The following is a 27,733-nucleotide window of genomic DNA, read 5'->3' as shown; positions in this document are numbered from 1 at the left end:
GGTTGAGAGGATGCTTTCCAGGGGTGGCCAAGGATGTGTGTGCGTGTGTGTGCGTGTGTGTGCGTGCGTGTGTTCGCCCCATGGCATCAAATACAGCTGTGCATGTGGGTGTAGACACGTCCAGCTGCCAGGCGCTTTTCTTCATCCTCGCCACGCTGCCGTCCTGACCCACAAGATGCACATGCTGTCAATCTAAGCCAGTGCACGCCCGCCCCCCCACACACACCTCCTTACACAAAAACACATACACACTTCTGAGCACAGCGTTGACAACAGCGGGCATGTCACATGCTGATGTGTCCATCCACCCACAGCTGGAGAACCAGTGCTCTCAACCTGGGGGAGCCGACGGACCCGGTAGCTTTTCCTCCCCCCTTCAAGCCCCGTTTGACTCTGTGACCATCAAAAGTGCAACGCGTGAGTTCAAAACCACTGTGGAGACAAATAAAGACGACGTCGTGTAAAGATTTTGCTTTTAATTAAGTAGACTGAATTTTTTTTCCTTAAAAATCTATTATATGTTCAGCACAGGTAGGGACCTGACAACCCAATGCGAGAGTATCAACCGAACACAAGGAAATATACCTCATCATCTACAGTGCTTTTAGAAAAATGCCGAGCAGATGTGCGAATATATACATCAAGAAAATAAAGGGGGAAAAAATCTGCTTTTTAAGACGGAAAATCTCTGACGCAAATACAACCCAGTGTAATTCATGATTGTCAACACCTGCATATGTATGTGTGTATTTCAGAAGCTATTAATAGGTGTACATTCAGAGTGTCTTTGCAGACCCAGAGCCCGAAAGGGCGGTGTGTCGGTGGGGGGGGGGGGGGGGGGGGGGGGGCAGCATTAAACACCCATCCCTATGAGCTGAGAGGTCGGCCTGTCCTCAGTCTGCAGCCACACCTCAGCTGGAAATTCCAACCAATTTAGCTGCGATTCTACTTGAGCTCAATATGGCGTCATCCATGACAGCACTGCTTAGGGGTTGGGGTGGGGGGGGGGGCGTGGCTTCCCCGAAAGGTCCACGACAAAATGGGCCAGCAAATAAAGAAGGACCGGCCTGGGCTGACCCCCAGAGCGGGACAGGAAGCGGGAATGAAAAGGAAGGGGCCAGATGTTGGTAATGACTGAGGCATTTTTGTTTTTACAGGCATATAGGCCAAGGAGGAAAGAATTCTAACCACAGTCATTACATGTTAAAACCAGACACAACGCAGGAATTCTCTAAAAGAGTCAAACAGTGAAATAATAAACGTGTCACACAAGTTTAAAATGCAACAAAATACGAAAGCTCAAAATATGGAATGCTATACAAATGAAAAACAGGTCTTAAAAAAATACCAAGTAGGTTTCCTGCTATTAACGTTCCCTCATTTTTACACATGTAAATATGTGCCTTTTTATACAGAATTTAGAATCCACAAAATAAATAACTTTGCAAATTTGCCATGGCCATTAAAGATATATGTATATTATAAGAATATCTATATCCGAGGCTGTATTTTCCTGCATATTCTTTATGCCACAGTCTACAGCTCTATACAGGCGTTTTTCAACTGTCCACAACGTTTCCACAGTAACTCAAAGTTTTAAGGCCACAAACAAGAGAGTGAAGGCAAAATTTATTTTGTTTATCGGAAAATAAATGAGTCTTCGGTGTCATCGAGTCTGTTTTACTTCCTAGACATGTCCAACAAAAGCCTTGGGCTGTCTGAATTTCCTGTAAGGCACTCTCCAAAATGAAAATGTGACGTTAAAAAAAAAAAAGGGGAGAACCACACACACGCTTTCATTCGCTGCATGTTCCGAGTGTGATCCGTACATTTTGGCATCCAGTACACAGGTTTGGTTTGTTGTCTTCGCCTCCTTAAAGACGGTCCAGTAAGATGTAAGGTAAGAAAATGACTAACTGGCACATTTGGCAGACGCTGATATCTGGCTTGTCTAATGTTCTGTAATAAACACTCCCTTGATTTTTAAAATTAGGCACATGGTTGAGGAATTTGTGAGCAATGATAGATCCTGAGGCTGAGCTGACCGGCCCTTTAAAGCGTTTTACCGAGAGGTCCCTCGTGCTGCTCCGGGGTCAGATCTGTGGATTGAATGGTCACCTTTGGTAGCGTGCAGGGTTTAGGCCTCCGTGGGTTCCGTCTTTATTTGGATAAAGTTTGCAGGGAGTTGGACAGATAGTGGCAGCTCATGCAGGCCCTTAATTCCCTGTTCAGCCTGGAGGGACATCTCCCCCCGCACCTCCAGCTCCTCCACAGGAGTGAGACCCTCACCGGGGCTGCTCTGGGAGGAATGTCCATTCATTATATTTTCACATAAGGCCTCCTGGCTCTGATTGACATCAACAATCATAGTCCTATACCGCAGCTCAGCTTCCCCAGCTTCGATCTCCTCCTTCTCGAATGCGTTTGCAGCCAGTGACGGATCGCCGTTCACCATCGAGTGGAAGTAGCTCTGGTCCAGGAGCTCCTCTTTAACGTGGAACCCTGACAGGTCACTAGATTTCAGCACGGTGGCTATTACAGTGCCGGGCTGCTGCGCCACCATGGTCTGCCCGCAGGTCGTGTTGATGGTGACCAGACGAGGGAGGCCGTTGAGGCTCGACGCCGTGGAACTAATAATCCCAGGAGGAGAAGTGCAGGAGGAAGCGGTGGTGGAGGGGCCCAGACTGGTGACCAGGAGCTGGTGATGGAGGCCGTCCTGAAGGCCGCCGCCGTCGCCGGACAGTGAGGCCGCCTGGATGGTGAGCACGTCTTTGTCGCCTGCTGCAGCAGAGGGTATGGCGTGGAGAATGACCTGAGGCGGCGAGCAGTGGCTGGTGTCCCCGTTGGCTAGGACAGTGGTGAGCGGAACTGACTGCAGCGAGCCAGTCAGGACCACAGGAAGTGATGCAGGTGTGGTGATGGACCTGAGAGCACACGAGGAACAGAATCCCTATGAGTTTCTTCACGGGCTGAGGTTTCACAACCAAATTATCAGTTTGCAGACTATGTTGTTAATGGAACCCTCCTGAGTGAGTTACCCAGCACGCAGCTAGCATGCTAAACATCAACACTAATAACTCCATTAGTTTAACAAACGCTGTTGTCAGCAGTGCTGCACAAATCATTATTCTTAGTCGCACATAAATGGAAGAATTAAGTGCAAAAAATGTATAGTAAACAAAGCAAATACAGCCGAAGAGCTGGGCCCATAAACCTCTGACATCAACCAAAATGAGAAGGATTATTGTTAGTTTGCCTTCAACCCAAAGGGTTATTTAAAATTTTCTCAGCTTTTGACTGTTGTTTGTGGCTTCAAATGAGCCTGTAGCTCGACAGCCTCCCATGGAAATTGATGTAATAAGAAGAGAGAGACGTTTGGTCCACAGACTGCACGCTCCTCCTGCTAGTCTCCTACCTCATGACATGAGCCGGGTCATGGACGACCGACCCCTGGTTGGCCTGCAGCATATTCTGCAGGAGCTGCTCGGCGTGTCCCCCGTTGGTTTCCTGGTACAGAAGCTCATCGTTGGGCTCCTTCTTCATCTGTTTTGCTGACATGTGGTGTTGGCCGTGAGCCCGCCCCTGCCCTTTTGACCCACGCATCACAGAACGCCCGTTGGTTGATTTCTGATTTCCGTAGTTACCGTTGCCGTCACAGCCCGCCTCCTCGTCCTCGATCACCACCAGATCGGCTGGCATTTCCTTGAACTGATACACGAGGCGCTGCCCCTCCACTTTAGCCAGGATGCCTCTCTGATAGTAATACCTGCAGCAGAAAGCATGTGTCATCATCACTCCTCATTCATACCTGCCCTTAGCTTCGTTTAATGGATTGGCCCATTTACCTGAGAGCTCTGCCCATGGTCTCATAGTTCATGTCAGGCTTGTTCTTGTGTTTGCCCCACAGCTTTGAAACCGCTTTCGAGTCCACCAGTTTGAAAATGCCTTTCTCCCGCTGCGTCCACTTAATGTATTTGGGACAGGTGTTTTTATCTTGCAGGAGTGCCAGGAGAAATTCCCACAGGTAGATTGTGTTGCCTACAGATGGAAAAGAAATAAATTGAATGCTATTTGCCTTTAAAATAAAAGCTCTTTCCATCTTAAATAATCTGCCCATAGAGACAGATTTATATAAATGCTTTTCTGTGGCTCTGAGGTAGAGTGAAATCTCCTATAACAGCGGGATTTAACTTGTGAAATGCATATTTGCCTCCAAAATGCAAACGTTTAAAGGGCTAGAAAAAGACACAGCCAAATTCTGTTACCTATTTAAGTTCTTTACTTTAGCCGTGGGTGTTAAACAGAGCGACTGCTCATCCTTTAACAGCTGATATGTCACTTCTCCTCGAGTGAAATTAATTATCCCAGGCCTGAAGTGGGTTCCTCTCATTTGGCCAGAGGTGAATATAAACAGTGGAGCTCCCAGAAGTCACCCCAATCCCAGACAACCTGACAGGGTGATGTATATGCATGCACATGAACCTTCTGTCCCCAGTGGCCCCACCCCTCCTCTCCGTGTCACACTATATGGTGAAATAAGGATTGGCATCACTGTGCCCTCCAGCCTGCAGTCGCTTGTGTTTCCCGGTAAAACTCCTCATCCATTAGCTCAACCCCCAACGGACCTCTGAGGTTCAAGACTGTTGTTTGCACGCTCCACAGCGGGAGGACGAACGCACGCAGGACAGACCTTGATTTTTATAGGCTCGTTACAGAAAAGGGGAGCAGTTAGCGAGGCTTACCTTTGCCCTCTTTGCTCTTCTTCCTGAGAGGCAAGTTCGGGGTGGAAATGGGGGAGCAGGGACGCGCCGCCCGAGGCTTCCGCACTGTGATTCAAAACCAAAGGTGTCATTATGTGAGGGTAAAGGTGACTGTGAAATCATCTAATTAAAGGCGATGCTGAGATCGCTAACGAGGTAAGAGGGAGGCGGGGGTGGCGTGGTCGTCACCTTTGGTTTTTTTCTGCGGTTTCAAGGAACATTTTTGTGCTATCTCATCCATGGATGAAGTGTCCTCGTCCAGGGACATGTCAAGGCCGCTGTTGTCCATCTGGTCAGGCCTCAGAGGGGTGTATGTCAGGTCAGACTCCAGCAGAGTGCCATAGGTGTGAACTTCAGAGGAAAATTAAAAAGCAGAGCACACGAGTGTCATCACCAGCCATCGGAAGCTGGAATTTAGAATAATAAAGATGGCTTACTCATGCGCTTCTCATCTAAAATGTTGTTTGGAGATTCCATGTTGAGGAGAGCTGCTGCAGCTTCGTTTGTCTCCATGCTGTCTTCTGGACCTGAGACGGCTGTTTCTGTCCAACACACAACAACTCCATGAATATAACCCACACACACAACTAACTGTATGGTGTGATTTTATTTTGGTGTCTAAAAAAGCAATTGATTGAACAAATAACTAATAAATCACCTTTAATTTATTTATGATTGGAAAACAAATGCCTCTTGTATGCTGTGGTCTTTATTTTGTATGCAAACTTCAGTGGGTTTAAACCACAGAATCATCCCTACCGGACAGGTTGACCCCTCCCACCAGCATGGAGGGCTCCTCCACTACGTGGTGGGCGGTGTCCACCATGATGCCATTGGCCACCTCATCGGACTCCAGGCCTGAATAGACCTGCAGGAGGTCAGTGGCGGGCACCTGCTCGACGATCACCGCTGGGAATACTGACGGGTCATCGAGCTGAACACAGAGCAGAGGGAGAGAGGACAGGATTTAGAGACAGACATGCGTACACTGTGCATGCAATAATAACAAGTTTAATTACCCCACAGTGTAAGCGGTACAAACAGTGATGCATGTTAAATGTTACAGTCAGATGCGATCCCTGGATATTTTCAATTTCCTCAAGAAAAATGGTGTGGATTCGTGTTGATATTATGCCAATGTGGAGGCACATAGCATGAAGGAAAGCTCATTTCTGAGGTGTTGGGGAGCTCCACAGGGACCTGCTGAGGAAGACAGGAACCAGCTGCTTGGCCTACTTCTCCTGAGGAGTTAATCTTATGCGCAGAAATTGTATAAACCCAAATGAATGTTAATGATCAATCATGTATCGCAGGAAAGTGCCACCTTGATCACGCCCCGGACTGCACTGGGAATTGAAATCCTGCTGCTTCATTTCAGGCATGAAGTGAGAAGTAGCAAAGGGACAAAGGGTATTGCTGGAGTTTGGGAACGAGTGGTCGAACTGGACGTACCGGAGAGGAGCAACAACTTAGTGATGAGTGTTCACTGGGAACTAGGCCCATGTCAAAGGCAATAACACAGAGACGATCCAGTCCTTTGGACAAACGTTCGCCAAGGCTCTTAGCTGGGTGCTTTTCATGGTTTTAAATTAAAAGGTCATGGCACATGCTCTGGCACGTGATAGCTCAGAGTCAACTGACCACCAGAAGATGGCAGCAGACTACACTTGAAAACTGTCTCAGGGTCATTTCTCCTGCATCTGTGTCAAACGCGACTCCAGAGCAGCCTAAAGATGCTGACAGAGGGACCTTTTTCAGCGAATGTTTACCTTAGCAGCACTGTTATGCTTGATACAGCAAGTGTGCGTGTTTCTTAATGGGAGGACAGGAGCAACTGAATCCAAGCATAACTGGAAATGCATGCCACTAAACCAGTCAGGGAACAAATAATTATGTTGCCTCTTTTAACCTGCTAATATTACTTTCTGAATGGCGATGCTGGCTTCTTAAAGTCATTAGGTGATTAAAAGTGGGCCAGGACAGAGAAAAGGTGTAGCAGGTAGAGTGTGATAAAGGCTTATCTGTCCCTTCACACAAGAGCTCATTGTTAGTTTGAACCTCTGGGGCATACTGGTGTCTGGGCTCAGGGCCGTGGGGGTGGGATTGGGTGGCAATGGAGTCCATGGATACAGGCTCATATTGGCTACAGTTTAACCCGGAGCCTAACAGAGTGGGTCGTTATTTGGATGTGTTAATTAGCATGTTAGCCTCTAATGTAGCAGACAGGATTAATGCACCATCTGTGACTTATCGTGGACACCAAATACTTTTTATGCTTCCATATCAGGGCCATGGGGGGTGCTGGAGCCTCAAATTCATTACATGTTTGCTGTGTTTTTACCAGAGATCCCTGCTTTGACTACAGACGATAGCAATGTCTCACATACATGGGATGTTTTCCCATTCATATGAGCCAGACAAAGTTTTGGATACCTAAACTGATGTTTGCCCTGCCTCCTCGTCTGAAGTTAGATGTTTGTCGGCCTTGAGTGACAGTCAAGTATGCATGCAAACAAAGACTAATGGTCTGCTCGACTCCTGCATCAGCAGCCCCTCCTCCCGTCGACCACAGCGTTTGAATCCCACGCACTCTGGTGAGCGCACAAGATGCTCGAAAACGCTGTCTCTGTCATTGTTTTTGTGCTAACTGGATTCTGTTTTCCCCAAAACACCACCAAGCCACATTACCCTGTTCTCCAAGTGGTGATAAGCAACTTGAACTGTTGCAATCTGCAAGTTAGCTATAAACCTGAAGTTGTGCAGAGTGTGTGCAGCATCCTGAGGTCTAGAAAACAATATCAAACATCTTCCTGTCTTTGTCAGCATACAGTTTATGCAGCAGGGGAACAACAGTGATAGAAATCAGCCATTTGCATTTCTAACTTCCCCATTCTCCCTTTGAAATGAACAACTGTTTAAGTTGACCCCCCCCCCCCAAACACACACACACACACACACACACACACCAAGTATTAACACACTCTACTCTGTTCCCCTTCACCTTCCCTGTCACATTAAAACCCAACCACCATCAATATTCTCATAAATTGAACGCATTATTTCCATCACCGCCCACTGCTCCATTCATCACTGAGTGAGCTAAACATCTTTTTGCTTCCACTGTTTCCCTCTTTTATTAGTTTTTAGATCTGGTCCTAATTGAGTTGAGATGCAGAAAGCTCCGAATCGAGCTGAACTCATTGCATTAAACACAGGTTGGGGAGCTTCTTATTGACTTAGAAACCCATATAACGTGGCTAAGCATTACATAAGCACCTCTATGACTTTTGCTAGCTTTATTGTGGCCAGAATAAATCTTTGAAAGTTTCGGCACAATTACAAATGAAAACATGGGTGTTGCTTTGTGTCTGCATTTCACTGTTTGGGGGGTGTTTGTTGAGATTTTTCAAATAGGGATGTACTGCTTGAATAACCAGCCAAGTGGGTGCAACTAGAACTAAAACTGCAGAACTGGAACAACGCCAGGCCTTTCGGCTGGTTTATCCAATCCCCTTAGCAGCCTGGTAACTGGTCTGTCAGGTTAGGCCTGAACTGCACTATTCAGGGATCCAGTGACAACACACACACAGATACCAGTGCACGTAAACACTTAGAATCAAGCTTTCTCCACAAGATTCACACACAGGTATGGAATAGGATAACTTCACAATGACTAAGCAAAGAAAAGATACCTAGGCACAAGTTCACGTAGCATGCGAGCACTGTAACCTCTGCGCCATAAACACACTCAAGGCCAGGCCCCACCCTCCCTCTCCCTCCCACACACCCTAACCTCCCAGCACATTTCTCAATCTTTCCATTTCTGTGCTCCCAGCTGCCCGTGTTCCTCTTCCCAGACCTCCTCTATGCTCCATCCTCCCCTTTGCCCGCCTGGGTAGATTACAGCCCGTCCTACCCCAGTGATTTCACTGTTGACAGAGGTTCAGTCTACTCTTCTCTGACAAGCCTTACAAGCACTGAAATGAATGCACGGAGCGCCTCACCTGGTTGATTTCATCCATCCCGTTGCTGGCAAATTCAAAGACCAGTTCACTGGGCTGGACTGCGGTTGTCATGGCGGTGGAGTTCAGCGAGTGGCCCCTAAATGTCCCAACACACTCCTAGTTCCTTTTCTGTGCGTTTGAACACAAAACAGAGTCCTCCTGTTCTTTAATTTAGGAAGTTTGCAATCTCAGTGCAAGAGGGAGACCATTAGAAGAGCACGCTGGCCCAGGTGGGAGCAGCCTCGTCCCTCTCTGACACGGAGGCTGGGTCCCGCTGTGCCTGGAGCATCTACACCTGAAACAGATGAAAACACATTGGAAGAAATGTCAGGAGACAGTTCAGGATCAGTCGCAGAGTCACATTCATTAGAGCTTTCATTAGATTTCATAGCTGCCTCTGAGAGATGCCCAAAACAAACTCACAAGGGGGCTGCCACATGAGGAGGTGGAGGGGGTCAGAACAAACGCTCCCTCTAAAGAGAGACGCACACATACACATAAGAGATCACTCTTGGTGATGTCTTGGAAACCCTCCTGTGCCTGTCCCTTGGGGCGGGGGGGCTGCGGGGGTGGGATACTGGTGGTCATGTTGTGAGTGTCTCTCTGAGGCGTGTCCCGACAACCTGATACCCAAAGGCAGGGTTGAGAGCCAAAGGATGGGAGGGGCTGCTGTTACAATGAAAAAATGGACCCCCCCCCCACCCCCCAAGCCCCCTTGGGCCACAACTCCCCCATCCCTCTATTCCAACAGTGTCTTAACTGCTGGCAGCAGTGAAGAAGGAAGAGATGGCAACGCTGAGTAAACCCCCTGAACACAAACACACCATCCCTGCTTTTTCCACTGCTGCAGGGTGGAGCTTATTTGCTTTGAAATGCCTGTGTGACTGACGGAGTTGCATACCAGGCACAATTGTGTTTTGAAGGGCGGGGGAGGCGGGAGAGGACGCGAGAGAGAGAAATTTGAAATCGAGTTAACATATCTGCTTTGCATCCAGACAGAAAACGGTTCCTGGAGCCTGGAAAGAAATGAGTCTAAGCCGCCACCTCTCCCCCACAGATGCTGCTGTCATCCGTCTGCAGCTCAGGTCATGTTTATCGTGCAGGGGAGAGAATGACAGGCCAAAGCAGACCAGCGCAGAGGGCTGGAGATATCGGCGGGTGGACGTGGCTGTGTGTACGTCATGCACGCATCGACCGTATCTGCAGAAACCCTCATCTCTCGCGGTGATTGAACAAGTCGCACTTTTTTAAGAGGGAAAGCGATCTGTCACTCTATCCCCTCTGTCTGAGGCACTAAAAACAGGATGTCAGAGTCTAATATTTATGCCCTCTATGCACCATCAGCACATTTATTATTAAATGCGGAGAAACAAAAAACGGTCTTGAATTAGACAAAGGCACTGTGAATCTATTGGCGTGACAAGCTCCCCGTCCGCCACATCCACGGTGGGATGTTTAAATGCGTCTTCTGTCACATCCCTGGAGCCACTGCATCAGTGATCTGGACGGCCCAGTTGGCAGAGCGCTGACAGCGGGCAGGGATGGGAGCGAGTCAGCCATTAGTCTGACGCAGCGTGCATACTACCCACAGACGCATGACAACAGCTGCCTTGTCCCGGCACAGCGGCTGGATCGTAGCTGCATTTCATACGTCACCGAGGAGAGAAGAGGAGGAGGACTGTGGAGCGAGCGAGGGAAGGAGGGAGAGAGGAAGGGAGGGACTTTACTGGGATGTTAGTCAATACAGAAATAGTCCTCGGAGCAAATAGACTGCCTGTGACTTGTTCTGGGTGTGTCCACCTTAAGACAGAGTCAAGCATTTTGCTATGGCGTATCTGCGGACTCCCCAGTTTTTACCCACCCAAAAACATGTGTTGTGCGTCATAACCCCCCCCCCCCCCCCAATTTAATGAGGCACTCGATAACACGTCATTGAGTCAACACTGATGTAATGTTTCTCTATTATCAATTAATGACTCCAGATCAGCAAACATTGCATAACCAGATATGGTGTTATTAATGTTTGCATTCATGTTGGAGCCATATGTTTTTCATTAACTGCATGTAATATTCTATATGCTTGTTTTGTTATGCATCTACATTTTGATGGGGCGCTGCGATGGGGAGAGCCAGGCTCCTTTAATTTGATGTAATCTTGGGCCAGTAAACTTGATTTCACATCCTAAAATGTCGACGCGTGACTCAAGTCATCCATCATCAGCTAATCAAAACAAGGACACTGACAACCCCCGCTGTCTGTTCCCTTGGAATAAGAACCAAAAGAAACATGTTGACGATGCAGTTGATCTTTGATATTTAGAGGATTAAAAGCTAGCCCGGTCAATCCTCTTATTCGACCGTAAAATTGTTAAACCTTAACTGCCAAATTCTTATCAGTCCGGCAGTTTCTCTGGGTCAGTGGTCTCCTGGTGCGGATTTCAACTACAGAAATCAGGTGAAAATCACTCAAATTTTTGCTTAATCATCCAAAAAATGTCCACCTCTTTGTGCAGCTGTATCTCATTTCTGTAACCCATTTGATGTAGCTATAGTTTGGAAACCTAAAATGAAGTGTTATTGACAGCTGACAGACAGCCGCTGTCTCTGATCACTGGGATGTGATTATTGATCGGTGTCCTCTGGCCCTTCCAGCTGTCTTTCACATAACAGCCTGGCGTGCAGCAGACAGCAAACACTGGCCTGCTCCACCCCTACAACATGGTGACTGCCAGTCCCAATAACAACCAATTAGACGCAGGATTCATGAACAAATGGAGCATTCCCAGAAGGCCCTACTTCCCCCGCTTCAGTCTCTTCAGCTGAGCTCATTGCTGACCATGAAAGGAGGTAATTTAAGCCAATTGAATGACTATGCAATGACTCACCCTGAATGTGGTGAGTAGAAACATTGAAAAATCTCCCCCCCAAAAAAAAAGGTACCAGGACAAACTTGACTTATCAGTCATTTTTTTAAAGCTCAAGTTACAAACATGTTATTTTGTTTTGGCGCAACTTCGGGTGAGCCGGGCTGAAAATGTCAGGCGACGGTATTCCTGGTATTCCTGGTATTTTAAATGTTTTTCCCACACAGGTATAAACAGAACAGGCTAGTAAAAATCCAAAGATAAGATGCGGATAAATCCAAATTCTTTGCAACAGTTTAGGAACATGCATAAGCATGACTGTGCTTCAACCAGCTTGGAAACAGATATTTCAGCGAGATGGAGGGTCGAGACGTCTAGCAAAGTTCAGTGCACGGTGGCAGACAATGTGTGTGCTCAACTCTGGCATATTATTGAAAGACCGTCAGCAGAGACGGGCTGTTTTTGCAGGATACTCTTGGTTCCTGTAAAGGAAATGACTCAGTGATACAAAGCTGGAGCTCATTCCTGGAGCACTTTGATAACCCACATGAGCGTCAGAGGATCTCGGTCATCACTTCTGGACAACAGGCTTCCCTTTTGGGCATGCTAATTTGCAGATGGTACCGTGTGAGAGCAGCACTTTGAGTGCTGAGTTAAAGACGGACATCCAGGCAAAGGAAAAACATGACTTGATGATTTGGTTATCATATTTGAGAAGGTCTCCAGAGCTGGAAAAGCCAGTAATTAAGGATTTGCATCAACAGCGGACAAAAACAAAGAAGTGGTTTTTAACTACATCAGCACCATAAAAACTGTTTTGTGCACATTCTCTCCGTGCACCCTTGCACAATACAGATCATCACAGCAGTTTTTTTTCCCAAACTGGGCTTTATGGAGCCGAACAAACAGAAGCTTTCTCTTCAGCTTCCACGTGACGCCATGCGTGTGCTAAAATGGCAGAAACAGGCACGGAGGCTGGCACAAGCGCAGGCTTATAGTGCGCAGCTGCACCACAGGAGGCCTCAGAAACCCCCGAGTTCAAGTCAACAATCACTGTGCCCATCTGGAAGAAGGAGGCACTCAGATCTGTCCAGGGCAATGAAGAGAAGGAAGGAAAACATCCCACGCTTTTAAAAGAGGATTGGAATTTAATCTCATCGACTACAAACCTGTACTTTTCCACTCGGGCACAGGACTCGTGTGATAACTGTTAACATGCAGCAACCGATTAACTGTAAAGTTATATGGAAGATTATTACTCAGTGTCTGTGGGACAGAGAACTGATGAAGCCTGGCCAGTAAAAGGCTACTAAAGCTCCCCTGACAACAGATTCTACTGCGTTTTATGCTCTGTTCTTTCATATCAGCCGGGGCAAACCCTGCTGGGAGGTTAGGATGTCTTCTGTGCAGAATGCTCTTCCAAAGAGCTGCTTTCAAAGTGCAGAAGAAGTTAAAAAAAAAACTAAAAAAAAATCACCCACAAACTGACCTGTGAATTTTGCACTCGCAGGAACAGCATCGCTGAGCAGTACTTTTCTGCTGCTTCCTGTCTGTTAAACCACATTCAGAAGACAGGTTCTTCCTCTGTATATGAGTGGAAACTTAACAACTCCCCCTCTTTCCTCCTCAAGCTAAACTACTCTCGTTGTGCAGGTAGTGTCAGAATCAACACAATAAATCGTGCGAACAAGAGTGAACTTTGATGAAGACAAGGCTGATAACTGCAGACGCAGACGCAGACGCAGACTGAACCAAGATACCAGCCTGATGCTTTGAGTTCTGCTGCCCTGGCCTCGTCCAATGAGAGCGGTGCGTGATTAAAGGCTCACATAGGGGCTCTGGAAGCCACACCTGACATTTGCAGTTGCAGATGACTCTCCCCCACTCTGCTGACACAAGGCATGCAAACACAGACAGCCTTACTAACCATCTTCACACACACTCGCACCCATACCCATGTGTGTGTGTGTGTGTGTGTGTGTGCGTGTGTGTGTGTGCTTGTGTCTTGAAACATCCTAACTTGGCCTCATGAGCTGGTTTGACAAAGTCTCTCATAAAATGCTGCATGGTTCCTGTCACACTCTTTTCATTTGTAGTTTGAGACAACAGATGAGTTCATCACAGAAATAGGTTCTATGACCTGCAGGAGCATTTTCCCACTTTATCACAAACACACCATTTATTATCAACAATATTAACAACATTTTTATTTTATTTTAAAGAGCCATATCACTCTATCATTAAGAGATTACTCAAGAAAAAGATCTTTTAACAGCTCTCAGTTCATTTATGAGAACTTAACCACACTCGTCTATTTCTATCATGTGGCAAGAGGCCACATGTCCTGGGTGGGAAGAACCATCGAACTTGTGAAAACAGAACAGGAAATTGCAGTTGAAGTTTTAGAAAGAATCAGAACCGTTGAAACTTTGTAGTTGTATGTTCAAGTAAACGCACATAGAAGTCACAGTTGGAGCTCTAATATCCAGTGTTAAAGTTAAATCAGTGATAGTGAGCAACATTAAAGGTGGTGGGTGTTTTTTATTTATAAAGGAAAGAAAAATGCAGAGGTGCAGGTCTGAGGCCAGACCTCTCAACCGAGTGGTGAAAGCTCCAAAAAGCCCCAAACAAGATGTGCAAGTTTTATAGTTTATGTCAGAGTTCAGTTAAGTAACACATGTGGAAAAACCAAACCATCAGAAGTGTTTCATCCTAACTCTAATAGATCTACTCTTTCTAAATTATCAGATCAACTGTAAAGCCAATTTTTCCAAATGCAATATTAAAAGAAAGAGGAAAAATTCAAGGATTAAAACCATGGGTGGTCATCGTCCAGACTGCGTGGAAGCAATTTGTGAGAGTAAAGCTATGTTTTCTCCTCTTATACAAACACTGGAGAGGAGGTCAGCGCAGAGGAGGTCAGCACATCTGCAACGTGGAAAACACGCCAATAAATTTAAATGGCTTCTGGACTTGCTGCCACTCTTTTAGACTCACCTTCAGAAACAGATGATGCGTACCTTAAAACCTTTACATTATGGTAATGTGTACATGCTCATTATATGGCAGCACAGAACCAGAAGAGGAGCAACTTGAGTGGAAACAAGTGAAGCAACAACGTTCTGAAACTCCAAAGTGCATTAATTTACCAATGAAGCAGCATTACTGTTATGTAATTTCCCACACAAGATTCTAAAAAGATGAAATTCCATTTGGGGCACATACGCTGTCCAAAAATGTCCCAGGATACTTTCCGCGCCAGGATTGGCGGAACCAAGTGGGTCCTTCAGCGAACGGAGGTCTGAACTCTCAGGGCTTCAAATCTGAGCCCAGACCGGGAATCAGGTAGTGGCTCTTGCAGAAGAGGGTGCATACCAAACAGGTCTAGGCACAAGAGGACTCATGTCTACCGATAGTCATGCAGGCATGCAGCACACATCACAATCATATGGGAATACAATCAAGCGATGAGACAGCCTGATTTTTCTCTGGTTTGTCATGCATTTGGATTATTTTGGTTGTGGTTGTTTTGCAAGCAGCTGGTCAGACTTTCTTCCAATTTCCCAACACATCTGAAACCGACCACATTAAAAAAGGCCACGTCCTGCTTGTGACTACCCACAAAAATAAGGCTGCAAAAAGAGTTGCACTTTTAAATCTGGACTGGACTTTATCACAGACAATGTGGACAATATGGCTGTTGGTCTTGCATAGCTTCATTTATATACAGAAGGGCCTAATAGGGCTTTAGAAAATAAATTTCCATAGATCAACCTTGAGTTTAAAAGCTAATAAGGACTAAGTCAGCTTCTCGTCTGATCCCTCTGTAAATCCAGCCTGATGGAACCACTCATATCAAGACAGCTTACCCCCCCTCCTCTCAGAGCTTATCTGATTTCACACAATTGGATACTGGATCAGTGTGGAATTAGGTATCACTGTCCAATGTCTTTATCTAATCTGGAAGCCACTAAGTGTCCCATTGCTGAATGCCGGGAAAGAAGCGCTGAGCCGCTACGTTGCGAGATCTCAGATGCATTCTTCAAACGGGGCCAAAAACTGTTAAGTCTTGAACTAACACGTCTAAATTACAACTCATATAGCCCTGACAAGGGTTTGGATCGCATGCTGAGGGAATTACAACATTCACATGTAGCGCCGTTGCTTGACACTTCAACATACTTACTGACAAAGCCTTGCTATGTTACTGGAAAGTAGGCTGCTATCGGTGCGAATCACAGCGTCATCTTTATCGTAATGACAGCGCCGTGCAGCTCGTCGCTGTGGCAGGTTTATTAAAAAAGGAGGCTTCAAAATGCCTGTTTGTGCTGGAAGAATATGGACAGCCTGTCCAGCATAGTCAATATTTGAGTAGGCTTTATGAAATACACCCTTTTACAATCATCAGGCAATGGAGGAGGTGCAGGATAACGCAAAACAAGATGGTTATGTATCATAACTGTTTAAACATATTAACTATCATATATAGGACGCTGCAAAAGAGTTTGAAGCCTAATCGGAAGGCGGGTATTGACGGACCTATAGCTTCGGTCCTGCTTTGAATAGGAGGCCTGACAGTCCCAGCATCCCCAGGGTCCCGGACTGCATTAGACGAGAAGCACAATGCAAAAACGCAAAGGTAAACAAGGAGTGTCTGTTGCTTAGAAACCAGTGGAGGGAGAGGATTTGTGAAGATGTGAGAGAAGGAGAGAGAGGAGTGGGCCTCATTCAGATTATCACCAGTGTGATACACTGGTCTGTTTCCAGAAATCGTGCTTAATTAATACTTTTGCCACTGCGGTAGTTTTGCATTCAGCTCTTTCACGCCTGATCCCATGAGGAAAATGAGCCTAAAATTTTAATAGAGACATCAATCTTCTCATCAAACGCTCGCCAAGAAAGAAAGCACATTTCCCCAAATGTCAAGGAAATGCATAATGAAGAGTAAAGTGTTGGTTTGATGTAAATGAGGCGGCGCTGGCAGACGTGGGCAGCCATGATCGATGAAACGATTTGCAATTTGTTTCCAGTTTTAATTGCTGTTGGCCGGACAGTTAAAACTACAGTATCAGTCATTACTGCAGACAGGTTCAGGTTCCCCTTTTGTGGCGTTATTCAGTCAAACCTTTGGTTCGGCTGCTTCGGCTGTCCGTGACAAATTTATCCTAAAACTGCGCCATCCTTCTCATTGATGTGGCTTTTGGAGGCACAACATTAGCCAGATTAAACGGCCAAGCTCCATCACAGTCCAACGTCTTGTGAACACACTGAGGGGAGGAGATGAGAGAAGGAAGAAGAGATATTTGACTACGGTAAAAAGAAAGCAAGGGGAAGTAAACTGCACAAACGAAACAAACCAAAAGAAAACATGAATTGATTTCTTTTTCTGCGGATTTCTGTTCTGAGCAGGAGTCATTACGTGCACGGCCAGCTTTCCGTGGCTGCTGCTGAGGCTTCCTGACAGGCACCACTGCATCTCTGTGTCTGTGACCAAAGCCTTCAGTGCTACGTGGGAAATCGATTTTCCACCGTACCTGGTCAAGATGAGTCCGTGTGGCAAGTGTCGATGTATTAAAGCAAAAATGATCTCTAAATGAATATAATAGAATGTCAGTGAACCCTAGAAGATGCTGGGTTTTACGCACATTACAACATTTCCACCATTTTTCAAGACTCATGCAAGTGTTGTAACGGCAACAGGAAAGTAATGTCAGTGTGTTTTCACACTAATGCTCACACAGTTTGCATCATTTACACATTAGAAATGACCAGAATTTTAACAGACGGAAACAAAAGAAGGCTTCAGCAGCACAGGAGGTTTACTGCATCACATTGAGTCCGATGCAAATTAAAGAAAAACCCCTAGAAACCCGTTTGCACCCACATGAGCTATGTAGCAGGAGAAATTGTATCATGAAAAATGGAAATTAGAATAAAATATGGCTGCAATACAACTACAACTGTACAACTAAGGCACCTGTGCATAACTGGGTACTTTAATATTACTCACATTAAACTCTTTTTTTGCTTACACGCCAGTAAGAAGCAGCATTTTCACGTTGCAGTTGGTTACTGTGACAATTTACATAATTTTACTGCACTTGGTGGAAAATATTGTGGTCGTTTTGGTTTAAGAACCTTAAAAAGAAATATGGTAGCAGCTAAACTGCGCGATAAAAATGAAACCAGCAATAGCTGTTTCTCTTTGAATTCTATGAGGTAGCCGCCCAGTCTCATTCTTTCTTATCAGTTATTTTTTACAGCGCTCACACCATATTCTGATGTTGAAAATATTTTGCGTAATCGACCGTCGTGCACATCTTTCCTGAGCTACACACTTAAACAATCAGTTAGAATTTGTGTTTTTGTTGCAAATAGAAGATGAACTCTTTCACAAAAGACTGTTGACATGGGATACAAGCACCCGGGTGAAGTCATATACTTGACACGCCTGCCCAACGCTGACCTTTGACCCCCTGGATCTGCCAAGAAGGCCCGTGGATATAGGTGGATGTGTGCATGAAAATGGGCAAAAAAGTAGAAATTTTGGAATACTGAGCTACGAATACTTTGTAATGCAGAGGTGAAACACTGTCCCGTGTTTACAGCTATGCTCCAAGGAGCCTGGAGGATGAATCAGCACAGAATCTGTGCCCTGACCCGCATGATACGTTGCATAAGGAGTGTTATCAAAAGGTGTGACATGTAATTCCACCTATAATCTCTTTCTTTTTCATATGAACTCTCTCTCTCTGTCTCTCCCTCTCTCTCTGTCTCTCTCTCTCTCTGTCTCTATATCTCTCTGAAACACATACGTTTTGGAATTAATTATGGAACAACTAGCTCTGAACTGTATGGTCAATTGCGATGATAACCTGTTTGGCCTGCCGTGTTGTTCGAAAGGAATGGGGTGCCAGTCCCAGCACGCTCCAAGTATGAGATAGTTGCAACACGGTAAAAATGGTTGCTCAATCAATGCAACTTTATTCAGCAGTGGAGGATTTGTGTGAGGAGTTTATGTGTGACGCGCTCGCACGGATCCAGGAGAGGTTCTAACCCGCTGAGCTTAGCCCGCCCAGCGACACAATGCCTGCCTTGCTCAGTGGCATGCTGACAATAATCGTTAGGGCAGAGGAGTGTGTTACACATTAACTCTCCCCACCCAGTTTTTCCCAGTTGGTCAGAAGAGTTTAAGCTTCCTGTCACAAGGCTACTTCTTCAATTTAGAGGCCTCCATCCAACCATCCCATGCACAGTTTTGTGGAGAGGGCAAAGAGGAAACAAAGAAATTCCCATGGAAACCGGGGGCAAACCTATCGTTAAAATGATAACTTTTCATATAAACTGATTGATCCTCCATTTTTAACATAATTCAGCATGCCGGGACTGTAGTAATAGCCTCCACCCACCTCTCTGCATACTCTTTTTCATTTTTGCCCAAGCCCTAATGATCTAATTACACGCTAAGACTTGTTGACTTTGCAGAGAACAGTCAACCTGACACTACTGTCCAGCCCCCACTCCTTTCTTTATCAGCCTCCATGTGATCTAGATGACACCCACACACAAAGCTTGACTAACCAGCACCTACAGTCTGATTTCATCCTCCAAGACCCGAGGTCTTCATTTACAATACAAATGAGGGTATAGTGAAAAGAAAAACACAACCCTGTGTTGTCTCAAACTCAACCATCCCCAAAAATGAAAAACCTCTGCATGTGCAGGGCCAGTTTCAAAGATTGTTTAAAGTTTGGCATGTATGTTCTTGGTGGCCTGAACTCCACGTCAGGTCAAAAGAGCAAGTCTGCATTAGAAACCTATTATTGAAGGACGTGTTTCAACAATTCACTGAAAAGGCCAGCAAAACTGCAACCAAAAACGGAGAGATAATGTTATCGCTCAGGATTTGCAGCACCCTGTGTAGCCCGCTGCTATAACTACTGATGACAGGAGGTGGGTGTGAATTCAAGATGTAGCTCAAACTGAGCCAGTATTTATTCTGCGATATAATCGGTGCAAAATGAGTGGTACGCACGAGCATAGGGCTGATTTCTGGTGAAACAGGAAGTGGTCTTTTATCTCTGTGACATGGAACTTTGCAAAAAGAAAAAAAGGTTAGCCAGCCACATTAGCCAGAGTAAATGGCTGCTTGGTGGAAAAAGTTAGTGAAGGTCAATCTTTAAAGGGGGATGTCCAATTGAAATGTGGGCTTCTTCGTGACAAGATGAACCACATTCTCTTCTGGCAAATGGAAAGTTTTGATGCTCAAAGCACTGTATGTTTGGAAACGCCTGCAGAGAGAAATAAACCAATCCACCATAGGGAATTTTATCATTTGAAAAAGCTAAAAATACAGGTGTGATATGTAGCCGCTACAAAGTGTAGTTGCAGATTAATGTACCATGAAAAATACTTGTGGGCTTGGTTTGTTCCCGCCCTGGTTTCACCACACCATATAAGGCAACAATATATAAAAGAAAAGCCCAAATTAAACACATACATTTTACAGTTGGGGCAGATTTGTTTTTAGAAAGCCCATTACTTAAAGTCAGATAGTGTGAAGTCGTAAAATCATTTGCTACATTGAGAGAAATCTTTTGACATGTAGTTGACGCACGGTTAACATAGAAATATTGAGTATACTGTACAGCCCTTGTTTTCCTTAACAAACTTGGGTATTAAAAGTTGTATTGGCTGCAGAATACAAGAAAAAAAAACTTTAGTAAATAAAGTATGCTAATAGCGACATCACGGCTAACTTGTAAGCGCAAATGACGGTAAACATGTTGGACCTGATATATGTGGCTGTTCAACAAAACAACCTTCTTCGCAGGATACTTTATAAATGACTATATTTTGGAGCTAAAACCTCTCAGAGATACCCGCTCGTTATTTTTGCTGACGTGAAAACCCAAAGAATAATTCATCACTAACCTCAAAGGCGGAGGGTTCGGGTGACAACGTCCATAATTGCAACCGAACAAGTGATAAGCAGAAAAGAAAAGCAGTAACGGGGAGTAATCCAGAGTGCATTTAGAGTGGGGGCTAAACTTTGTGAAGCTGTGGACCACTGGCGAGCCTACACCTCTTTCTCACAGCCGCAAAACAAGATGGTAAAAGGGGCAGAAAAAAGACAATGAAATGGCTGCTGTTTGAAGCAGAAAAAGGAGAAGTGTAGTGGAGCAACTTGTCCTCTCCCTATGAGTCATGCAGTGGTGTCACCATTGGTAGGAGAGCCCTGAGGCAGAGCGCTTTCACCTGGCCAATCAGCAGCAAGGATCAGCCCTATATGGAAATCATTTCAGGTGAGGTCTTCCGAAGGTGGGATTGGTCCGGGCTGCGGCGGGGGAGGGGAGAGCAAAGAGACCCAACCAGCGAACCACACCTCAAACAGGCTGAAAGACGACAGACGGGTTTCTTCTGCAGAGACACAGGAGTGCTGTAGGTAAACAATTGAACAGGTATGCACTTTCTTTAGACTTTGACCAAACAATGCGGGGCTTGAATGGCGATTAAAATCTCCACTGACGCTGTGAAGTAAAGTTCAGACCTCTGCGTTTTGTTCCAGCCTTTACAATGAGTTGTGCTCAGCGGCCCACCTTCGACCTGCACAGGCCTCACAACACAATGTCAAAGAGAGAAGCACTTCAAGAAACGTAGCTGCAGAGTGGATGGCGTTAGATAGAGGCACATTAACCACCCAACATTCTCTCCTTCCTCCACTCCTCACTCATCACTGAAACCCCCTTCTGAGAGCTTCTAACCCCCCTTCTGAGAGCACAGTTTCACTCAAATTAATGCAGCACACGAATCTGCACTGGACATCATTCAAACGTCACACATCCCGAAACCTTTTTTACATGACAATAGCACTAAAATAAGTTTGATTAATTTGAACTTTACCTGAGGTATGAAGCATAGATTTGAATGTCCAAATTATCTTGTTGCTAATAGAAGAAGCATGTTCTATTTTTTTTTACTGAACTTACAAGCATTATAGAACCAGTTTCAGGCATTATTTTTATAACGAAGTTCATTTTAATCCCATCATATCCTTGGCACCACAGTAGGTTAGCACCTACTTTTATCTGAATATGATTAGTTTAAACTCTTCTGTGCTATGTAACGTTTAAAAAAGACCCACCATTTTGAGGTAGTGATATTCAGGATGGATTGAACTGTGTTTGACATTTGACACCTTAAGAGAATTTAGTCAGAGCCCAAGTACATACTGTATGACAAGGCCCCAATACACGATAACAATCTTTATTAAAAATTGCTATGAAGCAAACAGGAAGCACTGGTCTGTGGTGAGATGAGAGCACGTATTCTTTCTTTGCACATATGTGCATTTACTGCTAAATGCACCCCGTCAAGCTATATTTATTGTTAGTAAATGTCACAGAGGTTATGACGCTTATTGCCCCTGACCTCTGTTTACCACATTTTAAGCCAGTGAAGAAATTCTGCTTGGTTCACAACTGATAGCTTTGCCTTGAAAGAAAGTTACACCAAACAAACTCCGTTTATCAAGCCCGTTACTAACGCTGTCCACCACCCTCGAAGCCTTGGAGAAAAATGCTCCCTTCTGGTAAGAAAAGACAAGCTGCTCTGCAGAGACAGTAGAATTCCAAAAAACTGTGCGAGAGTTTAAAAAAAAACAGTTTAAATGAGCTTTAAATGTCCACAGATGAGCTGAAACACCTCCTGTAAAGATGTAACAGAGTAATGTTCCTTGTTTTAATATAAAAATGTAATTTATAGAATTTGTAGGTTACTGGTCAGATATCAAGCATGCATGACTCAGGATGGCACAACTGTGGTGGAAAGCACCTGGAGAGCAGCAGAACACTGCCGCAGCCTCCCATAACAGAGACGAAACAAGCGGCTCCTGTTCCTCCACTATGGCATCCTCCAGAACACTGGGGAGAATTCAACACGTGTGAGAAGCCTTCACCCAACTGGATAAACCTGGCAGCACTTACCAAGCATTATATTATCATTTACAGGAAGGACTAACATCACAAACCCTGTTCTATTTCTGCATGAATTTGCACCATCGTCGGCAATATAATTTTAAAAACTGTGCCAAACTGAATCGTTTGGTTCATCTTCTGTAACATTAAGTGCAAAGTTATGCTCCAGGGCAAAAACGGTTGAGTGTTGAAAGACAAAAACGCTTGTGAACCGTGTGTCTGCGTTTTGTCTTACGGTGATAGAATATCTGAAGTAATTGAGTTCTTGGACCAGTGCACAGTCACGTGATCCTCCGGGACAAATAGAACGATGAAGCATTTGGTGGCTGTTCTACAGCACTAACCACAAGACCAGTACGCCTCGCTGGCCCCATTTTCTGTGGTAAATCCTTTACATTTAACCACCAACAGGCTGCAAACGCCTACATGTGCTTGTTCAGATCATAATTATAAGGCTATAAGAGAAAACAACTTGTTTTATTTCAAATTTAAAACTTCTTTAATGTGGTGCTTTTATATCAACAAATTTGGAGCGAGCCGACTGCCGCACCGGCTGTCACAAACGTTTCGAAGCGATCCTTGACAGGATGAGATATGCCAGTCTTTGGAGGACGCAGAGAGTTATTTGTAAAGCTCGGAGGTCATCTAAAGCCTGCTCCAGCCACTCAAATGAAGAAGACAGACGCTTTCAGCAGAGGCCGTCTAAGGCCAGCTAACAGGACAAGAGCTAAGAAGCAAGACGGGATAATTAACCCCACTGAGGAGATGTGCGGCAGAAAACACAGCACAGAGAAGAATAAAAAGAGATGGATGGACTCAGGCGATGGAGGTTATTGTCAGGTATGCCACCGGGCTGAGGTCAGACTTTGCTGTTTTAGCCCGTGTGCTCAATTAGTCGACACCTACGAAAACAACATCCTGAGATGATTCACAGTGGTGGCTGGCTGAGGCTGTGGACGCACAGACTCAACCTTTGTGGAGGTAAAACTCTATAAAGGCGCCTCATTCTGTGCATAACAACCCTATTCAAAACACGAGTCACGCAGGGAGACCGCTGAGAAGAGGCCGATGCACAAGTAGGATGCAATATGTGCAGATTTCAAATGGATTCTTGGACTGAGACAATTAGCCTCGCATTTGATCACTGTGGGTTACGAATCGCGCTCCTAATGGAAATCAACAAGACAAGAGCAGACATGGTGAAAGTCTGAGGCTTGAGCAAATCACTGTTTAGGTCACTGAAGGCAGTAACTAATACCTGCAGCTCCGGGCCTACTGGAAATATACTCTATGATATCAGTATCTATTGCAAGTGTACGTGCTGGCAGCTCGCTTTGACAGGTCCAGTCTGCAGACTCATCTACGAGAAGATTGTTGTCTTTTGACAGCAGAGCAGCACCTTCACGCCTTGGCTGTGCAATGGCCACAAGCGTCAAAATCAGTAAATGGTTGTGCAGTAATTGGTTTTTAAAAAGTTGTTGCACCGGTCAAACCCAGCAAACAAGTAATAGCACTTGGACCCACTGGTTAAAAAAAATAAAATAAAAGGACGAGGTCATGAGGCTTACATCACTGACTTCTTATCTCAGTGGCACTATATAAATATCTGAGTAATATGGTTGACTCATTTCAAGGTGTCACAGAGGTGATCTGACCTTGGTGCGGTTGTTGTTTGATCCATAAACCCCCCCCCCTTTGTGCATTGTTTCCCATAAGCCTAAACCCCACCAACGGCACTTCCTGTATAAAAAGACTCGGGAATGGTGCGATAAGAGCGCCTCCACAAAGATTTAATGTGACCACGCCTCGCTTGTCCTCAGATGTGTTTGATCAGGCAGGCCAGAGGACATGCCTTCGAAGCTTCTGCCGTGCATGCTCGCTGGTGCAGCCTCCTGAGGTCAGCAGGCCGAGCCTTGACAAGCAGGAGTTAAGTCCGAGCCACGTCAATACCCAGGTCAATGCTGCTTTTATACTGTTTGGGGGGCAGGCTTGTGTCAAGTGGCACCTGCATGAATACCAGCAACCAGAAGAATATTGCACTGGGCTGAGAGAGGCAGCGCTGATCTCCTCTGTCAGTGTTTGTGACGTCACGGCTCAACCTAACAGTAGCCCTACACCACGTCTCACTTTAGAGGAGTGGCTTCTTTGTCTGCCAAGACACATGTCACCTCTTTTGTTTTCAACCGTTTCTTTAATCGCACTGTCAAGATTTCCATATTAACGAGTGGAGGCTAGGTCGCAATCCAACCGATGTTTTTCAAGCTAGGTGGCTTTACTCAATCTAACCGCCTTATCTTCTCAGTCTTGCCGACATTTGGAATAAATTCCAAGCACACAGCTCAGTCGTTGGCGTTTGTGCACTAAAAATAGTGTACAACCCCGCATTACATCACAGCAATGCACAGATTCATGGGGGGAAAAAAGAAGGCGGGACGACTCGTCCCGGTCACATGCTTGCAAGCGAGGCGGAATGAGGTTGCAGGTGGAATTTCCCATCTCTAATTTCCCTATGACATCATGTCCAGTGGCAGACATTCGCCGCTGCTGCTCGGCAATCAGGCGTATCCGACAGGGTGCAAGGTGATACTCAAGGTCTTCATCCAAAAAAAAGGGGGTGAAAAAAACAACAGTATACATATAATTAAGGAAGGTTGGGTAGAGCATTTTCCCTGCTAGCCCTCCACGAACAATAGGGCAGTGTGAGACATTTTCCTGCACGTGAAAACGGGAAGTAAGGCAGTTTTATTTCCCTTTTCGTGAAAAGGTTCCTGTATTTCTGCAAGTCATTTCAGGTTTCAGTCCTCTACTTCTTTTTTTCTTTATGAGGAAAGCATACAGTATGAACATTGCCATCTTGTGGTTTGTCTGAGGCTCAAAACATACTCGCACAGGTAGGAACCCGTCATTTTGAGCTTGGAAAGAGCAGCAAAGGCTTTCCAGACCTTCGGGAGTTCCTCATCAAGCTCACGTTATTTCTGAATTTCCCTGTAAAAGATAACCCAAGTACGGTGGCAATATTTCTTTATTTATTACCACATATGGATTCCTGTCTCCTACAAGAGCACTGAAAGCCTTTGTGAAACCGGAGTGCTGCTTTCTAAAAAGGATAGAATCTCAGATCATTTTTTTTTGTACAGACAGATCAATAACCAGCAGCCCATTACGGCAGGCGGGTACATCTTTGCAAAGGTTTCTGATGTCTGAGGAGCTCCTCGCAGCACAGCTCTCCATTGTTGTCCTTACTAATCATCACACTCCTCAGCTGCTCAGACTGCTGACGGTGGCATCGCTGTCTGAGGATGATAAAAGCTACAGAGGAATGCTTCATCGTCAGACGAAAAAAGAAAAAGAGAAACGACCAAAGCCTTTCGCAGCATTTAGGCCGCCGGTGCAGAGACAGAAGACTGAGAGAGCAGCAGGATTCTTCAAAAACAAGCGGCCAAAATTAGCAAGACAACCCCACTCTGGGGTATATTTGGAAAATCATGTTCTGGGTAATTGCTTTCAGTGAACTGAAGTTTCAAATTATCCACAAGCCTCTGCCAAAGTTCCCACCATAGAGGCTGCGTATGTAGTGGAGTACAAGGTGGGTGTGCTTCTACAGTGGCCCTGACAAACTGAATGCCTGGAACCCCCCCTCAGCTCCCAGCTCCCAGCTCCTCACTGCCTGGTTGGAGCCATCTCCTCCAGAAGAAGCAACTTTGGGTAACCAATGAGATTATGTTTGTCTGTCCTAGGATACAAGCATCTTAGCACAAAAATGTAAACATCAGGCAAACACGGAGACATGGGAGTCAGTCAGAGGAAGCAGATGGCTTCCCTTTGTGTAATTATCCTTTATAACATTTACCGCCTAGCAACCTTTACATCACGGGAGTTTAAAATGGCAAGAAAGTGTTATCCTTTACCAGTATTTAGTAACAGCAAAAAGATGAGTTTTTAAGGCATTAACTGTTTGGTGGGTGTGTGTTTGTGTGTGTAGAAGGGGCAGAGATTGAGGGCCATTGCCCTATCACAGAGGAAAGATAACATCAGATTGTACTTTTCAAAATTCCTTCTTGTAATTGTGACTGCTATTTGATGCAGGCGCGCACACACACACACACACACACACACACACACACACACACACACACACACACACACACACACACACACAGCCTCTGGATAGTCACATGCTGGCTAGACACAAAGGGGAGACACAGTAATTTATGGAGCAGCCAGCAAAGCAGATGCAAAACTAATACATCATATGAGTTCAGTCATGCTTCTGTTGCTGTAGGTTTATAAACCTTGACGGGTGGGGGCTCCATGTAATAAATACGCCACTAAGTCAAACATAACATAAAACAATGGGGTATTAATGCTTAATATTGGAGGCTTTATTTCGCCAGAAAATAATACTTTAAGAGGGGGAAACCACCACGGAGGGTAAATGGACTGCTATAAAGCCAGTTGCAAATAGATCTGACTTACTTTTTTAGAAGTTGTCCTCAGCATGGCGTGATTTCTGCCCTTCCAGAGGAGATAAGCGGTTGTCCGGACCATTCGTGTTAGAAATCATGAGACCTGGGACGAGCTGGAGGGTTAAAGGTGGCGCGATTCCATCTCCACGCCGGTCGCTTCACCCTCCCGCTGCTGTCCGAGTGGGCTCCCGAGCACAATCTGGTACTTTTCTCCGACACACGCAGATGGTGGGAAATTCCTGCTTGTCACATTTTCCTGGGAAAAGATTTAGCCGTCATCAGACCTCGGAGGCAGAGCAGTAACCGGCGGAGTCGGGAGAAGTTTTTACAAACGTTCCCCCGAACCGCAAGGCGGTGTAGATGGGGGGAAAGTTTGGATTCTTCCCGTAAGATAATAAAAATAAATATAAATTACGTCGGTAGTTGTTGACGTCTGGAATAAAATCTAACTACCGGGTGACGTTTACACCACTGACCATCAGAGTTGGGTTAAAGTGGCCTTTTTAAGCGGAGTTCTTAGAATTACTTCAATAAAGCATAACGCAGTGGCAGGTGGTGTTTGCTGACCTTTGTAGTCTGTGGCGTTAGCGCAGGGATGGACTCTACCAGGAGAAGGGGCATCTTCCGGGAAGCCCTAGCGAGATGGGATAATACGAGTTACTC

At 45.4% G+C, this 27,733-nt stretch overlaps 1 protein-coding gene across 4 annotated transcripts; it reads right to left on the bottom strand.

Moving 5' to 3' along the window:
- Window positions 1-456: 456 nt before the first annotated feature.
- On the bottom strand, window positions 457-27,702 carry elf1 (E74-like ETS transcription factor 1). Of its 4 annotated transcripts, XM_057042408.1 has the most exons (10): window positions 27,638-27,702; window positions 27,081-27,326; window positions 8,765-9,059; window positions 5,520-5,694; window positions 5,198-5,302; window positions 4,950-5,111; window positions 4,743-4,826; window positions 3,846-4,038; window positions 3,416-3,766; window positions 457-2,924 (listed from the first exon to the last, which is right to left on the bottom strand). In XM_057042408.1, exons 3-10 carry the CDS (start codon window positions 8,834-8,836, stop codon window positions 2,138-2,140), a joined length of 1,929 nt encoding a protein of 642 aa, XP_056898388.1. In that variant the 5' UTR covers window positions 8,837-9,059; window positions 27,081-27,326; window positions 27,638-27,702; the 3' UTR covers window positions 457-2,137. The 4 variants fall into 4 exon arrangements, with proteins under 4 accessions (XP_056898388.1, XP_056898386.1, XP_056898385.1 ...); XM_057042406.1 differs by having other exon boundaries at window positions 27,081-27,645; XM_057042405.1 differs by lacking the exons at window positions 27,081-27,326; window positions 27,638-27,702 and adding an exon at window positions 20,563-20,841.
- Between the last annotated feature and the right edge of the window lie 31 nt (window positions 27,703-27,733).

Source organism: Takifugu flavidus, chromosome 9, assembly GCF_003711565.1.
Source record: "Takifugu flavidus isolate HTHZ2018 chromosome 9, ASM371156v2, whole genome shotgun sequence".
In the NCBI taxonomy this organism is placed as follows: Eukaryota; Metazoa; Chordata; class Actinopteri; order Tetraodontiformes; family Tetraodontidae; genus Takifugu; species Takifugu flavidus.
This window is presented reverse-complemented; position numbering and strand designations above follow the sequence as displayed.

Coding starts and splice junctions, on each gene's coding strand:
- elf1 (XM_057042408.1), bottom strand. CDS start 8,836: ATGACAACCGCAGTCCAGCCCAGTGAACTGGTCTTTGAATTTGCCAGC. Junction 5,303..5,519: donor GGGAGGGGTCAACCTGTCCG/GTAGGGATGATT, acceptor TGTGTTGGACAG/AAACAGCCGTCTCAGGTCCA. Junction 2,925..3,415: donor GACCCGGCTCATGTCATGAG/GTAGGAGACTAG, acceptor GTGTGCTCTCAG/GTCCATCACCACACCTGCAT.